General features: G+C 41.6%; 1 protein-coding gene across 1 annotated transcript in view; it reads left to right on the top strand.

Moving 5' to 3' along the window:
- The first annotated feature begins 1,479 nt into the window (after window positions 1-1,479).
- CFAP251 (cilia and flagella associated protein 251) overlaps window positions 1,480-16,112 on the top strand; it is a 69,776-nt gene continuing 55,143 nt past the window's right edge. Inside the window, exons 1-6 of the mRNA XM_063456991.1 lie at window positions 1,480-1,551; window positions 3,388-3,651; window positions 5,558-5,704; window positions 6,160-6,306; window positions 11,019-11,330; window positions 14,046-14,186. Of these exons, the coding sequence (XP_063313061.1) occupies window positions 3,394-3,651; window positions 5,558-5,704; window positions 6,160-6,306; window positions 11,019-11,330; window positions 14,046-14,186 (1,005 nt within the window). The 5' untranslated portion in view covers window positions 1,480-1,551; window positions 3,388-3,393. The remainder of the gene's footprint in view (window positions 1,552-3,387; window positions 3,652-5,557; window positions 5,705-6,159; window positions 6,307-11,018; window positions 11,331-14,045; window positions 14,187-16,112) is intronic.

The following is a 16,112-nucleotide window of genomic DNA, read 5'->3' on the forward strand; positions in this document are numbered from 1 at the left end:
AGGAGTTTAAGCATGCGTGGGATAAGCATAAGGCTATCCTAACTATAAGATAAGGCCAGGGACTAATGAAAGTATTTAGAAAACTGGGCAGACTAGATGGGTTCTTATCTGCCGTCACATTCTATGTTTCTATGTTTCTATATCTGAAGATACACTCATAGATACACACATACAGACTCCCAATCATACAACTATATACAACTGCCACACAATGACACATGTACAGATATGCACTCACTGAAATACATATACACAGTCAATCATACAGACACAATACACATTCCTGAGGTATCTTAGCCCATTGCTCATGAGCAATAGCCCCCAGTTCAGTAATATTCTTGGGTTTGCATGCTGCAACCACATTCTTCAAATCCCACCAGAGATTTTTTATAGTGTTCAAGTTAGGTAACTGTGATGGCCACTGTCGAATTTTCAAGAACTTTGTCTGCAACCAGGCCTTGGTGAAATTTTAGGTATGCTTGGGATCGTTGTCTTGTTGGAAGGTCCAGTGACGCCCAATAATGAAGGATACCAGAAAGGCCCCTTTAAACTTATTCTTGATAAAACCCACCTGAAATAAATCCCCTTTATGCTTTCCAAAGGGGATCTTAAGGCACTCCTCGTTGAAATGCAATATAGCTGCCGACCTCTCAGCAGAAGGACCGTCTGTGGGAGGTCTTTTTTTTTTTGTCTCTCTTGTCAGTCAATGCCTTGGCATTGAGTGTCTGCTGAAGTATGGACTGAGAGCTAAGAGAAAAGCCAATTTTAAAATATATTTTCCCCCAATCTATACATTTACTTGCAAAACTACTAGCACATTGTATGGATGGAATTTTGTGATATTTCAAAAGAGCATAAGCAGGCCTCCCAACCATCCCGATTTCAGTGGGGCAGTCACAATTTTCAGGTCCTTTTCCACCGTTCCACCTTAGTTCCCTGGTGTCCCACTTTTGGAGACACCAGGGAACTGTCCCTAACAATCATAGCACGAGTGCACCATAAGACAAGCTTGTGCGATGTTCAAGGCACTAGGACCCTGCAGGGAGCACTGAAACAGTGCTTCCTAGCCTGTCCTGCCCTCAGTGGGCCGGCCAGAGTGATGGATAGTCAGCCTGGTGTGAATTCTTACCCGGCTGTACTGCCATTAACGCAGGCAGATCTGCCCCCTTTTTGGGCAGAGCTAGTGATGCGATTGGCCATGCCCGGAGGCCTCATGGCAAATCCAGCCCTGCCCCCAGCACACGTGACATTGGCAGCCAAGAACTCTGTTCTGTGGTGCCAATGTCTATATTTTGCATATTTTACATCTGTCGTCATTGTGCACGGGAAGGGGAGTCTTGTATGTCCCCATCCTACAGCCCTCCCTCCTTCGTATTGCCTCTGTGTATTTTGTTTTTAACTCCATCCCGACTCCCGCTCCTTTCCCTTTGCTGGAACATTGCAAGCGCCTGTGCCCTCAGCCGGCTAAATGGTCCAGTCAAAGGCGTCTCAAGGAAAAGTCTTCGATTGGAATTTGGACTGCTCACTGCTTCCGCCCAGCGCTGTATAAAGGTAAGTCAAATTGTAAGGCATTATTCATTCAGTAAAAAAAACTAATATTTACAAGGGTTAGAGTAACCCTTTAATCATTTCACTAACAATGAGGCAAGCTGTACATTGTTTAACAAACAAATCAAAAATGTTTGTATATTTTCTTATTAAATTTTAATGTGATTTCAGTTTTTTTTTTAGGTCAAAATCGTTGAACTGGAAAAAAATGATCTAAGTCAGTCATGCTTTCAGCTCAGCTGCTTTAGACTAAAAATGTGAATACTTCACTTTAAATTTCTAATAATTCACACCACACGGCGAATAGCCCTGTTACATGTTCATTTTGTCCTTTATTTTAACAACTGATAAAAATATTCCTGAAAACACAATTTTCGCATACTAATACAACGAATGTTTCCATTTGCGTTTATAAACCAAGAGGACACTAGTCTGAATGGGATCACTTTATTTGGTAAACATTAATGCATGGAATGAATCGAGTTTTGCCGTAAAGCATATACACTGGCGGCGAGAGGCTTTACTACAGTGCCGTCCGGTGGTGTATGTTCCCATGGCAACGCGGTATAGTTATTTGCAGTTGCTTAGCAACCCACGCAAGCACCGTGTTGCGGCAGATCGCATAAACGTGAGTCTATTATATGTGTGAATAAGGATATAACTCAGTAACTGTTTAGTTTATGTGATTATTTAATATGCCTAAAGGCCTCCTATAAAATGCAATCTTATCCAGGTAACAGGCGGTATTTATTGTGTGTTACTGACTTGACTGACGGCTTGTGTGTTTATAGTGGGAGCAATATTCACAAATGACATTTCCTTATTATTGAAAATGCTAGGGATCCATCAGAGTTAAATGAAAATATCTGCAGCACTCTGTGATTCTGACTATGGACAGCACATTATATACAGCCTAACTATGTTATTGTGACTCTGGAATAAAAAAAAGGATATGTAATCAAAATAAAAAGTCCGCATTTTTTGTACTCTGCTCTTAAAAGAATGTGATTATACTCTGTGTGATTAAACAGCAAAACATTTCAGATAGGACTTTCCCAATATCAATCGAAATAAGTTCATATTTGTAACCAGTGTTTCTGCAGGATTTCATCCAGTGTTGCGGATTTTACAAAGTCCAAGTAAATTTGCTATTAGATCCATGTAAAATGTGTCACATAAACTCAAATGTGTCATATAAGTACGTGGTGGTACCTGATTTCTGTCTATATACACTGTTTATCTGCTGTCCTTTATATACTAAAGTTGATGAATGTATTTGAGATTTAACAATATGACCCAGCTTTTATTTTGTAGTGCTAACGCAGTTTAAATTCACAACACTTTCTGTGCAAGAAGGAGCCCCCAAGTCTGTATCTGTTAGAAGAAATTCACAATAAATCAGAAACCACAGCAAATTATCCCACGGAAATGTATAGTTTTTCATACTTCCGGGATTTGTACAATTTGAGGACATCTTGGGTATCAGTACTCTCCCACAAGACTAGTTCCCCTTTAAAGTTAATGGAATTCAACATGGAATAGCACACTGACTCATTTAGTTACTCCGTAAATTATGAATTTGCAGAGAACTCAATGTAACATAATGCATCTGGGGTTAGTAGTTCCCTATATTGAAAGTATTGATAAGATTCTGGTATTTTAAATATTCTATAATATTCTATATTCTATATGTGCACAGGTTGTAGCTGCAGCAACCACCTCTATCAGAGTAAATATGTCAGTTATTATGGATGTGAATTTTAAGTGTGCATTTTATAAAACATTTTTTTACAAAATGGAAATTTGAAAGAGAATGTTTCCTTGTGAATTTGTACACAGGTTGCAATGTCTGACAGCAGTGGTGATCCATGTGAAACTACAAGCAGGGAAAGTCCACACCTTGATGTTGTGAGTCAAGATGATCAAGGCAAAGCCCATGATATGAAATCTATGGATCTTAATGTAGAACAGGAAGGGAACCAAGAGGTACTGCTCAGTGAACTACCAGAGACAGGTCCTAAAGAAGAACAGCAGGAAACAACTGATGGTGTGACTTACAGACACACTCCCCAGACATCTCCACCTCAGCAACATGAGCCAAATGTAAGAGCAAACCATTCATGTCTAGGTTCATTAGGTATTTATTGAGAATATGTTTTTAACTTCAAGGGCCTGATGTTCAAATCTTTTCCTGTAATTAAGCCCTCTATGTCAAATAATAGCAAATGCAGTAATTGGATATTATACTATGCATTTGGTATAAGTGATGGTGGGGAAGAGTATGTTTTTGTGGGTAATATCAGGGCTCGAGTCCTGCAGGAACGCGTGGGAACGGCGTTCCTGCACTTTTTTTAGTGCAGGAACGCCGTTCCCGTTTATGGTCCTGCAGGTCCTCGCATTTGCCGCCCCCAAATGTCCCCCCTGTCATGGGGGGCCCAAGAGGTGGCCTAATGGCCACCTGATGGACCTCCCCGGCCGGCTCTTGTCTCTCTCTGTCAGACGCGGCGAGGGAGCTGTGTCCTCTCTGCTCCCTCTCGCCGCGCCGTTTGCTGATGCAGGGAGCCGGAATATGACGTCATTTCCGGCTCCCGGCATCAGCAGACAGCCCGCGCGGCGAGAGGGAGCAGAGCGGACACAACTCCCTCGCTGCGTCTGAGAGAGAGAGACAAGAGCCGGCCGCACTGAAGCCCCACTGGACCCCAGGGACAGGTCCACGCCAGCTCTCCAGGTAGGGAGGCTGGGTGGACATTTAAAAAAAAAAAAAAAAAAAAATACAAATAATTTTTGTGTTTGTCTGTGAGTGTATGTGTGTGTGTCTGTGAGTGTATGTGTGTGTGTCTGTGAGTGTGTGTGTGTGTCTGTGAGTGTGTGTTTGTGTCTGGGAGTGTGTGTGTGTGTCTGGGAGTGTGTATGTGTGTCTGGGAGTGTGTGTGTATGTGTGTGTGTCTGTGAGTGTATGTGTGTGTGTCTGGGAGTGTGTCTGGGAGTGTGTGTGTCTGGGAGTGTGTGTGTCTGGGAGTGTGTGTGTCTGTGAGTGTGTATGTGTCTGGGAGTGTGTATGTGTCTGTGAGTGTGTGTGTGTGTATGTGTCTGGGAGTGTATGAGAGTGTGTGTGTGTGTGAGTGTGTGTCTTGGTGTGTGTGTTTGTGTATGTCTGGGAGTGTGTATGTGTATGTGTGTGTGAGTGTGTGTGTGTGTGTCTGGGAGTGTGTGTGTGTGTGTATGTCTGGGAGTGTGTATGTGTCTGGGAGTTTGTGTGTCTGGGAGTGTGTGTGTGTGTGTATGTGTCTGGGAGTGTGTGTGTGTGTGTATGTGTCTGGGAGTGTGTGTGTGTATGTGTCTGGGAGTGTGTGTGTGTGTGTCTGGGAGTGTGTATGTGTCTGGGAGTGTGTGTGTGTATGTGTCTGGGAGTGTATGTGTCTGGGAGTGTGTGTGTGTGTGTGTGTATGTGTCTGGGAGTGTGTATGTGTCTGGGAGTGTGTGAGTGTCTGGGAGTGTGTGTGTGTATGTGTCTGGGAGTGTGTGTGTCTGTGAGTGTGTGTGTATGTGTCTGGGAGTGTGTGTGTGTCTGGGAGTGTGTGCGTGTGTGTCTGTGAGTGCGTGTGTGTGTCTGAGTGTATGTGTGTGTGTGTACCTGTGTGTCTGAGTGTATGTGTGTGTGTGTACCTGTGTGTCTGTGAGTCTGTGTGTGTGTCTGTGAGTGTGTGTACGTGTTTATATATGCATGCAAGTTTTGTTTTTTTCTGGTGGTGGGGTGAGGGTGGAACTCGAGTGAGTTCCCACACTTTATTCCCCAGGACTTGACCCCTGGGTAATATGTATGACATTCTACATTTTTTTTATATCTCTTTATCTATTTGAACTCATTTTTTTATGTTTGGTATTGTCAGTGGCTAAGGATCTAACACAATTCAACTCTATTTCTAAACTTCCACATACTTCCTATTTTATTTATTATTGGGAATTAAAATGTCAGAGCATTGTTTTGTTTTGTTTTTTTTTTGCCCAGGAATCCTACGATACAGTAAAGGATGCCACAATCTCTGAAAATGTTCAGTATTCAGCAGCAAAGGAAGTTGACAGTGAAAGTATAGACATTAACCAGATTGTCCAGGAAGAGGACGATACTACTTCAGTTGTGGCCTCTGAAACTGTGGTAATGTTTTTATAATTTTTATTTTTGTTTTATAATAAAGGTCCTCTATGTAAGGATAGTACTATGGATTCATGTCTATGTTCCTTAGGTATTTATTGATAATTTGTTTTCAATCTCAATTACTTGCTGTTCTAAACGTTTCCAATCAAGAAGCTTTCTATGTTGAGTAATATCAATGCAATAATTGGGTATTATACTATGTATTTGGTATAAGTGGTGGTGGGTCAGAGTATGTTTTTGTGGAAGAAGCAAATGACATTCAATTGATTTTATATATCTTTAAGTAAATCATTATGAATTGATTTGAACTCAGAATTGATCTTTGGTTTTATTACTGGCTAGTGACCTAATACAATTCAAATCTATTTCTACATTTTACAGATACTTCCTCATTTAATTTATAAACGGGACCTAAAATGTCAGAGCATTGTTTTTTGTTTGTTTTTTTGACCCAGGAATCCTATGATACAGTAAAAGATACCACAAGCACTGAAAATGTTCAGTATTCAGTAGAAAAGGAAGTTGGTAATGAAGGTATAGAAATGAACCAAAATGTCCAGGAAGAGGGAGATAGTTCTTCAGTTGTGGACTCTGAAGCTGTGGTAATGTTTTTTTTAATTTTTGTTTCATTGTTAAGCTAATTTATGTAACGATAGTACTATAAAGAAAATACTGACTGTAAGGTTGTTCATGCCAGCAGGGCCAGCCTTAGGCCTTTAGGCGCCCTGTGCGAAACATCTTCACAGCGCCCCCCTCTCCCCTGTCATCCATGTATAGTGTGTGTATAGAAGTGTAGTGATTGTATAGGGGATTTATTAAATTAATAATGATTTAAAAATAAATATTAATTACACACACATAGTTACAGGCAGATAGTCACACACACACACAGTTACAGGCAGAAAATTACAAACACACACAGGTACAGATGGACAGTCACATACATACAGCCACATATACAGTGTCACACACACACCGTTACATGCAGACAGCCATACACACACACAGGCAGACAGACAGTCGCAGCCACACACACAGGTAGACTGCCACACACACAAGCAGACAGCCATACACACACAGCCAGAGAGCAACACACACGCAAACAGGCAGACAGCCACACGCACACAGGCAGACAGCCACACACACACACACACAGGCAGTGTCACACACACACACACACAGAGGCAGACAGTCCCGGGTGGAGAATAATGAAATCCTCCACCCGGGTAGCCGGCAATGTGTGAGCTGTGTTGGCCGCAGGGAGCCCACTGCTCCATGGCGCCCTGTGCGGCCGCACAGTTCGCACACCCCTAAGGCCGGCCCTGCATGCCAGTTGCAGTGGTGCAATGAGATAAAATCTGTGTCAAGGCTAGCAGCAGAGTAAAGGAAACCAGATGAAAAGTCTTAAATTACAGTAATACACAGCGCGTTTAAAAAGGTACAAGCACAGGGGGGCGGAGCTTGGACCTGAAGCGGAGCAGTCGCCATTTCTGCACGCTCCCAAAACTCCTGATAAAAATCCAGAAACATCCTGAAAAGAGACGGACGGATCACCAAACTTACCCCAAAAACGGCTTCGGGAGGGAGAGGCGCACACTTTCATGCCTTTTTTTCAAACCCCACGATCTGGCAAGGTGAAACGGAGGCTTAAGGCCTACCCCACGCCCAATATCACCGGACTGGAGTATTTCCTCGACAGGATCTTCACACGAGGTGAGCCAGACCCAGCCTCCAGCCGACCCCTGACACTGCCCCAACGAACATGGGGAGGCGCACTCAAAAACCGCAGCAGGGTCCGCCGGCGGAGCAGGCCGACATCGGAACTCTGCTGCAGCGGCAGGCGCAATCCAAAATGGCCGCGGAGGCCTCGCGGGCCCCGACACCACCCCGCTCTCAACCCCAAACACCTGCACATGCAGAGAGGGAGGAAGAGCACACCTGGGCACCAACCCAAGCGCCTCCAGATAATATCCTGGCCACTAAACAGGACCTACGCAACTGGGTACAAGACCTAAAACAAACGCTGGCCACGGATGTGGGCATACTTAAAGGGGACTTACAAACTGTGACAGAACGAGTAAGGGGGACGGAAGAGACATCACAAACCTGCTAACAGACATGACGCAAATGAAAACAGAGCTTCAACAAATGCAGATCAATCAACAGGGTCTCGCTCTACAAATGTCGACCCATGAGGACCGTGCCCGTCACAATCATATAAAAATACGCGGGAAACCCGCCGACGTCACACCTGACGACTTGCCCCACTATGTGAGGAGGCTTCTGGCCACCATCCTACCGGCCGCAACAGCCAGGAAAACCATCCTTGATGGGATGTACAGGCTCCCGCCTTCACCCAATATGCCCAACATAAGCTCCAGAGACGTCATCCTGCGCTGTGCCACCTCACGGGACAAAATCAACATCATGGCGGCAATACGGGGTAAAACTCCCCTGGACTTTGAAAGTGCACAATTACTATTTTTTCAGGACCTAACTAGAGCCACGCTCCAGTGGCGCCGTACATTGCACCACCTCACAAGCCAATTGCGCACCGCTGGGGTGCAGTACAGATGGGGCACACCCAGAGTCCTCCTGATCACCCACAACGGGACTACTCATAAGATCTCCTCGGACAAAGAAGCTCCTGCTGTGCTCGCCAAGTTGGGACTGTCAGATAGTGGCCACACTGCACGAGCCCCTACACAGACATGGGACCCAGACACCATAATACCGTTTACTCCGCGATCAACGGAACCAATAAACAGAGTCACCTGACTGGACACCGCGCAAGAAAACCTACCAAAAGTCCACGCGGATCTTGTAGAAGGACGGCGATGCCTAGAAAACCGTTGACTTTTATATCTTTTTTCTTTTTTTTTTTTTCTCTTGTTCTTTTGTCCTTTAGTAAATTTCTTGCATGTACATAACTATTATGCCAACCCACGAGTTAAGCTCACCCAAATAAGGTTCCTACACTTGCCAACATATAAGACAGCCTCACCTTCCAGAGGCCCATCAAATGTCGGCAGCTCCGCTGACCTCACGAAAAAGCGACAAACCCCCCCCCCCCCCGCCACCCCCTTGGTCAGGGGCAACCAACCCCCTTTGGGGACATGGGCCACTGAATACTTTGGTACCCAATTACCCAAAGCATCCCCACCCGAACCCATCACGACTTACTTACTCACCCTGAACTTAACTGAGATATCTTGCCACAAGACCTATCCCATGAGTTAGTCTGCGCTAACCCACTTCAGCTTAAGTGGACATCCTAGTTCACCTATCTCCTTGAACCACCACAAAGTGCACAGCTTCCCAGACTAACACACCCACTTGCATACCCTGTTTAACATGACTCAAAACTTACTTCAACATGCATACACCTGAACAGCCAAATATGGCAACGTGGTCACACAACCCTGATGAAACCTTCTGCTTGTCTTGTAAATAAACACATGTTAATTGAAGGTTTAACCACGATAAAGAAAAACAAAATGTGCGTAAACATCAAAATGTCACAATGCTATACTACTTGTACTGACGGAAAGTTTTAATGCCTGCTGTTGTGGCAGAACACACATGTATGTAACTATAAGCACAAAGAAAAATAAAGAATTTAAAAAAAAAAAGGTACAAGTACAAGGGCAGAAGGATTGGTGGTTATAGTTGTATCAAATCTGCAATCCACAAAATACCATCAGGCATTTTACAAATGTCCAAAAGCAGGGTATTTTTCTGTCTTCTCTACTGTGTGTGACAAAAATTTTATTTTTGCATCAATGCCAATATCTCAGATCTGACCTGTCAAAGATGGGGTACATTGACGTTGTGGCAGGATTAGGCAATGTATGGTCATATACTGTAACTAAATCCTTATTAGACACGTGCAATTCGTTTAGTTCTGAATGTAAATTCAAACAGAAGTGCCGAATATCGGAAGTGCCGAAGTGCTTCGGATTTCTAAAACGGGGCAAAACAAGAAAGGGAGGGAAAATTACAGGAATAATGACAGGAATCTAATCCCTAACCCAAGATGTGTAAGTGAATGTGATGGTTAGGGTTTGAGGGTTGGGATATGGTCAAGGGTTGGGATAGGGTTAGGGGTTAGAGAATTGCCGAAGTCCTGAATTGCCCCCAAATTTCTGAAGTGCCGAACCAAACCGAATATTTTGCCCAAGCACATCCCTAATCCCCATTATTTTTGCCTAGGTTAGGTGTTTATAAAAAAAACTAATAAAATCTGTGAGTTTTGAAGTTGCTGTTTAGTGGATAAGTGAGTGCGCTGATTAAAACCTTTCATTTACAGCTTTCATTAATTTCTGTAAAAGTGTGAACAAATAAATAAAAAAATTTAGATTTTGTAAATATACATAATTTTAATGTTTATGTATTCCCGAATAGCAATCTAAGCATAAAATTTGTGTATTTATGCCTTATTCACACTTTAACCCCTTATGGACACATGACATGTGTGACATGTCATGATTCCCTTTTATTCCAGAAGTTTGGTCCTTAAGGGGTTAAAGGACCACTATAGGCACCCAGACCACTTCAGCTTAATGAAGTGGTCTGGGTGCCAGGTCCATCTAGGATTAATCCTGCCTGCTGTAAACATAGCAGTTTCAGAGAAACTGCTATGTTTACAAATGGGTTAATCCATCCTCTAGTGGCTGTCTCATTGACAGCCGCTAGAGGCGCTTCCGCACTTCTCACTGTGCTCTTGCCGCACATGCGCATTCGGCCAAACGGCAGAAGAAGGAGGAGATTCCCCAGCGCTGAAGGAAAAAGGTAGGAATTAAACCCCTTCCTCACCCTAGAGCCCGGCGGGAGGGGGACCCAGAGGGTGAGGGGGACCCAAGGACCCTATAGAGCAAGGGAAACGAGTATGTTATCCTGGCACTATAGTGGTCCTTTAAAGTAAATTGATCCATTGTTTGGTCATTATTCATACCCATTTTTAGGTTTTGTTAGCAATCCTATGAAATTAAGGAGGCTCTGTGACTTGGCTGTCCCTGTATCTCCCTTGATAGTATGGTGGTACCTAGGGAGAAAAATAAATAAACTTTAGATTTGACAAAGTACTGCAAATAGCCCATCAAAGCTCCCAATTTTTGCTGTATTTTGTCTTAATGTGATGTGTACATACTACAAATTAGACCCTACTTTCTACTATGCATATATTTTGATTGCTTTGAAATTTTAGCCAAAGCTGAGAAGTGGCACACTTCCAGCAAAATGATGGTGTTTGACACAGATGTTTGTGAGTTTATGTTATTTTAATCCTTTCATGTATTAAACATTCTTTTGGTAGCAGGAGGCAATAGAACAAAATGCTGAATTTGTTTTGCCGAGAGGAACAGAACAAAGTGAGGCTGAATACCCTCTTCCAAGGTCACCAGAGGTGCCTGACCAAAAGGAACATCTCGAGCTTAAAGTTAAAATAGGAGAATCACCAGGTGTGGAAGATGTGGAAGCGGAGCAAGAAGCTGTTGAAGAAAAAGCAATCGATAGTCTCACAGTCAGAATTAACGAAAGTATCGAAGGGGGAGAGTCTTTAGTTTACACTGCAACCCCTAGGACTTTGTTTGAAGAGGAAAGTTTCACTTCATCTGACAAACCTCTAGTGAGTATTCCCTGTGCACACACCTTTCACTAGCTGCAAGTTGACATTAGGTTTTACACTTGATTTTCCTGTTGCAGCAATCATGTTGACCATACAGTAAAAGTTGCGTTTTATTTTTGAAGACCTGAGAGTACTCTTTCCCTTCTTTCCAATATATTAGACATTTGCACCAGTGAAATTATTGTTTTGTACAAATTATTTCATTCGGCCATTCCAAATTTCATCCGTAAAATATTCGTTTTTTGGACACAAATCGGTAAAGAATAATTAGTTTTTGTCCATTAGGACAAAACTAACACTGTGCATGCGCAAAAAAAGAACGCAAGGCGGGATCTGGCACCGCTGCCAGCTCCTTCCTTGTAATATATTTTAACAATTCCTACCAGCCCCCCCGCATTAAAACCTATGGGGGTCACTGTGACCCCCATATTAATATAAGGGAGGTTAAAGGGATACTCCAGGCACCCAGAACACTTCTGCCCATTGGAGTGGTCTGGGTGCCAACTCCCACTACCCTTAACCCTGCAAGTGTAATTATTGTAGTAGTTTTCATAAACTGCAATATTTACATTGCAGGGTTAAGTCCTCCTCTAGTGGCTCTCTTCACGCTATGTGAGGACCTCCAGCGTCTCTGAAATTCCCAGGGGATCTCCTATGGGGAGATCTAATTCGTGTGCGCGGCCATTGCTGCGCATGTGCATTAGGTCTCCCCAGCCGTCTGACGTAGGCGGGGGAGGAGCGTGGGCGGAGCCTGACCCAGCGCCGAGGGACATCGGTGCTGGACTCCGGTAAGTCACTGAAGGGGTTTTAACCCCTTCAGCAACTTGGAATGGAGAGTGGGAGGGAGAGGGGCTCTAGAGGGTCCTGCAGTGCCAGGAAAAAGAATATGTTTTCCTGGCACTGGAGAATCCTTTTAAATCCTCCCGCAATGGAATCTCTTAATTTCAGGATAAGAATGCCCCCCCTGTTTGGTAGTTCATATCTCCCGAACGTCGGTCGTATAGGTGGTCAGGAAATAGAACGGGCAGCGGTCTAAGTTTTACCAGCTAATTAAAAAGAAAAATAAACACCAAGAAAACAGCAGAGCAGAGCATGCAAGTATATAGCTGCATATATGTATGTATATAAATTGATCCAATAAAGGTGAAACAAGAATATTGAAAAATAACTATATAAGACATTAAGATGTGTGTTTATAAAAAATTTTGGTAGTGTGTGAAAAAGCCATGTGTGTCTCAAATGTCTTTCTTTCATGAGAGTCTTTGAAATTCCCTTTAAGAACTTTAATCCTGAGGTTTTGGATGGAGTGACCAGTCTGGGTGAAGTGATGGCCAACAGGAGTACAATATCTGTTTTCCTTGTGGTTCTTGATTGAGTGTCTGTGTAGATTCATTCTGAGATGCAGCTTAAGGCCAGTAGCAATCTTTGTCACACACTGTACACTGTAGCATGTACACCACATTTGCAGATGTGTACGTATACGCCCACCCCCCCCCCCTCACCCCTCTCCCTCCCCTTCTATAACATCAGTTGTTTTAAGTGTTAAACTCTATTAGATTGATTGCTTCAGACCTGAGGAAGAGAGGAAAACTCTCGAAAGCTTGTCTTTGAAATATTATGTTAGTCCAATAAAAAGGTATCATTGCATACTGCAATACTCTGGTATTTTGCATCTTGTCTACTGGACTAATACGGCTAATCCAATCTACACTATATACAGTATATATATGTTTAATCTTGGCCCCGAAGATGTGTTTGAACAACCTTCTCCTTGATATCAGTGTCATTAAGCTCAATGAGGCACATCAAAGCTGACAAGGTTAGTTGAATATGATTGAGTAGTTGTAAAAGTAATCATACTTTGTTTGATTCATACAGATATTTTATGATTAACCAGTTATATTTTCTACATCTACATGACAAACAAATTATGGTAACCTGTGGGTACAAGTTGCAGAATGAATCATTGCATAGATTGCATGAGGTATAGTTGGTGGTTAAACCTAACACATGTAGCAAGAGCCAGGAAAGTTTAAAAACATTGAAAAATAGAAGGACATTTTTCTAGTTAATGCGTAGTTTCCTGGAGTGCACGCAGAGGGATACAATGAAAAATGGAGCAGTTATGTTGGTAAAAGATTAGAACCATCATTAGCATTTTAATGGAAATGTCAGAAGGGAAAGAATACTGTAGTGTGAATGTGTGTCGGGTATTTTAATACGATACATTGTTAAAGCCAAGAATGTGCAAATCCGAGGCTAGGTTTAAGAGCCACCCTCTTGTCTAGTGTTCTCACCTACGAGCTTTGAGTGGTCATAATACTAATACACTCAGGACAGTTCAAATAAAACTACCCAAGGCAGTATGCAAGCAGTCATAGCTGTCTCTGTATTAGGAGACTCTTTATTCACCATGTCGATTGACGTTGGTATGATTTACTAACGCTTGATCTGGTTAACAATTTGTATAGAGAAATTTTAGTTGAAGTCCATACAGTACAAGTCAAAGTATTTACATGTAAATAAAGGTTAGAGCAGATTACACAAAAGGTTTATATACGTGGAACCCTGGTGGAATCATTAATTTGTACCTAGAGCACAGGATTGCGCTTGAACAAGAAAAGATAAATTATTGCCATGAAATTTGCTCCTGTCTTGTGTAAGCAATTTATATGCTGAATGCATAGTACTGAATGTATAACTTCCTTTGTGCAGAACCTGTCTTGGTCATTTGGTATGAACAAAAACATTCCAGTCTTCAATCTTCATGATGAGGATCACCAAGTAATCGTGTATGCTTGTGCTCAGACTGCTGTTATCCATGACTTGTTACTGAATCGCCAGCGCCACTTGCAGGTAAACATATACACCCCTTGAATTTCATGGTGATTGAATTTCATGGTCAAACTATAGTTGTAGTGTATCCTTTCTACAAAGCGGTTACTCCAACGATTAAATATTGGCATATTTTTTCTGTTCTGTCACATGCCATAATTGTCCGCAAATCCGCTATTTTCTTGCCCGTTTCTCAATTTGAGTGGCTCAAGGGTTTTTTGATATAACAAAAGAAGAATACAGAGGATTGATAGCCAATATTAAATATTCACTTCCGTTTACACTTGCAGTAATAGTAGTCAGCATGCACGCTGACAACCTGTTACAGTAAAAAAAAAAACTAGAAAACTAGCTGTTGTGATTCATCCAGCATAAACCAACTGCTGTGAACCGGCAAAGCTGGGTCTCGATGTTCGCTCTCCCTGTTTCTAATGTTGCAACAAGATAATTCACAGCACATAACAACTTAGCCGATTTTCAAACACGGTCTGACCCGAGCTGCATGTATATGCCTGAAATATCTTGTCAAGGTAGGGATGAGTTTTTATCTTTTTTTATGGATACTGCACTTAAAAAAAAAAAAGGATTACATTATAAAAAATAGTTTTGAGGTGACAGTTGCTCTTTAATTTGTTCCTCTTCTTACATAGATTCTTTCTTTTTTTTCATTTCTATTTTTTATTTAAATTTTTTTATAAATACACAATCACAAGACAATACAAAACAACAAAGACACAGTTATGTGATTACATATGTAACATAATTAAATATAAACACAATACTCTCAGCCAAAAACCAATCCGGCAAAAAGTACAGAGAGGGTTACAGGGGTACTAAAAGGGCTTAACCCTAAAGCATACAGAAAATACAAAAAATAAGGAAATGAGGGAGGAGCATCCCTAAACAGGAAGCAAATCCCATCAAAACCAGTACCCCCTATAGAGCACTATATAGAAACTACATTTTTTACTAGTCACTCTGTTACTTTGAGTGAATCACCTACGAAGTATCAAATTCACAACATAACTCTGTTACTAGTTTGTGTTGAATTGAGGTGGGTTATATATCTCAGTATTTTTCCATTGTTCTATAGGTTAAGCAGTCTGGTGTATTTTGGACACTTGGTGTTTAGTTTTTGATTTTTACTATTAATAAAACTTTATTATTTTTTGTACCTTGTCTGAGATACAGTTTTTCTTGCAAGTTTCTATATAGTGCTCTATAGGGGGTACTGGTTTTGATGGGATTTGCTTCCTGTTTAGGGATGCTCGTCCCTCATTTCCTTATTTTTTGTACATATGTAACATATATAACATAATATTGTATCTTCTTCTCTATCCATTACATTATTACATTACTCATATTAAAATGTTAATATTACTTCACATAACAGACACAACATCACAACACATCATTTGGTATTATAACATCATATCTGATGTAAAGTTCTGCTATATTCTGCATATTTCTTTTTTTTTTTCTTCAGTTCCCATTTTTATTAGATGATCCCTGGTTGTACATTTAAATGCACACCCTAATGTTGATTCCGGTATTTTTCTACTACTATTTTCCCTAAAGTATAACTCTATTGCCTTCTCTATATTTTCCAAATGTTGTGGTTTTTTTTTAGCAGTTGTCCATTCAGTCTCCAGCTAGATCTTGTTTTAGTGAAGGCATCCTTAATGACCAAAATGATTGCGTTATGGTCTGACCATGGAATATTAGTGATTATAATTTTCTTGCTATATCCATTTCTGTAAATATATAATCGATCCTGGAATAAACCTGGTGTGGATGAGAAAAACACGTAAAATCTTTTTCCTTGGGATGCCATATTCGCCATAAATCTATTGGGCCTGATTTTCTAAAAATTTCACTGAACCTTAAGGAGGAATGTTTTAGAAATCTTTTAATCTCTATTTTACCTAAACTGTTTCTATCCAAACT

Source organism: Pelobates fuscus, chromosome 5, assembly GCF_036172605.1.
Source record: "Pelobates fuscus isolate aPelFus1 chromosome 5, aPelFus1.pri, whole genome shotgun sequence".
NCBI classification, from domain to species: Eukaryota; Metazoa; Chordata; class Amphibia; order Anura; family Pelobatidae; genus Pelobates; species Pelobates fuscus.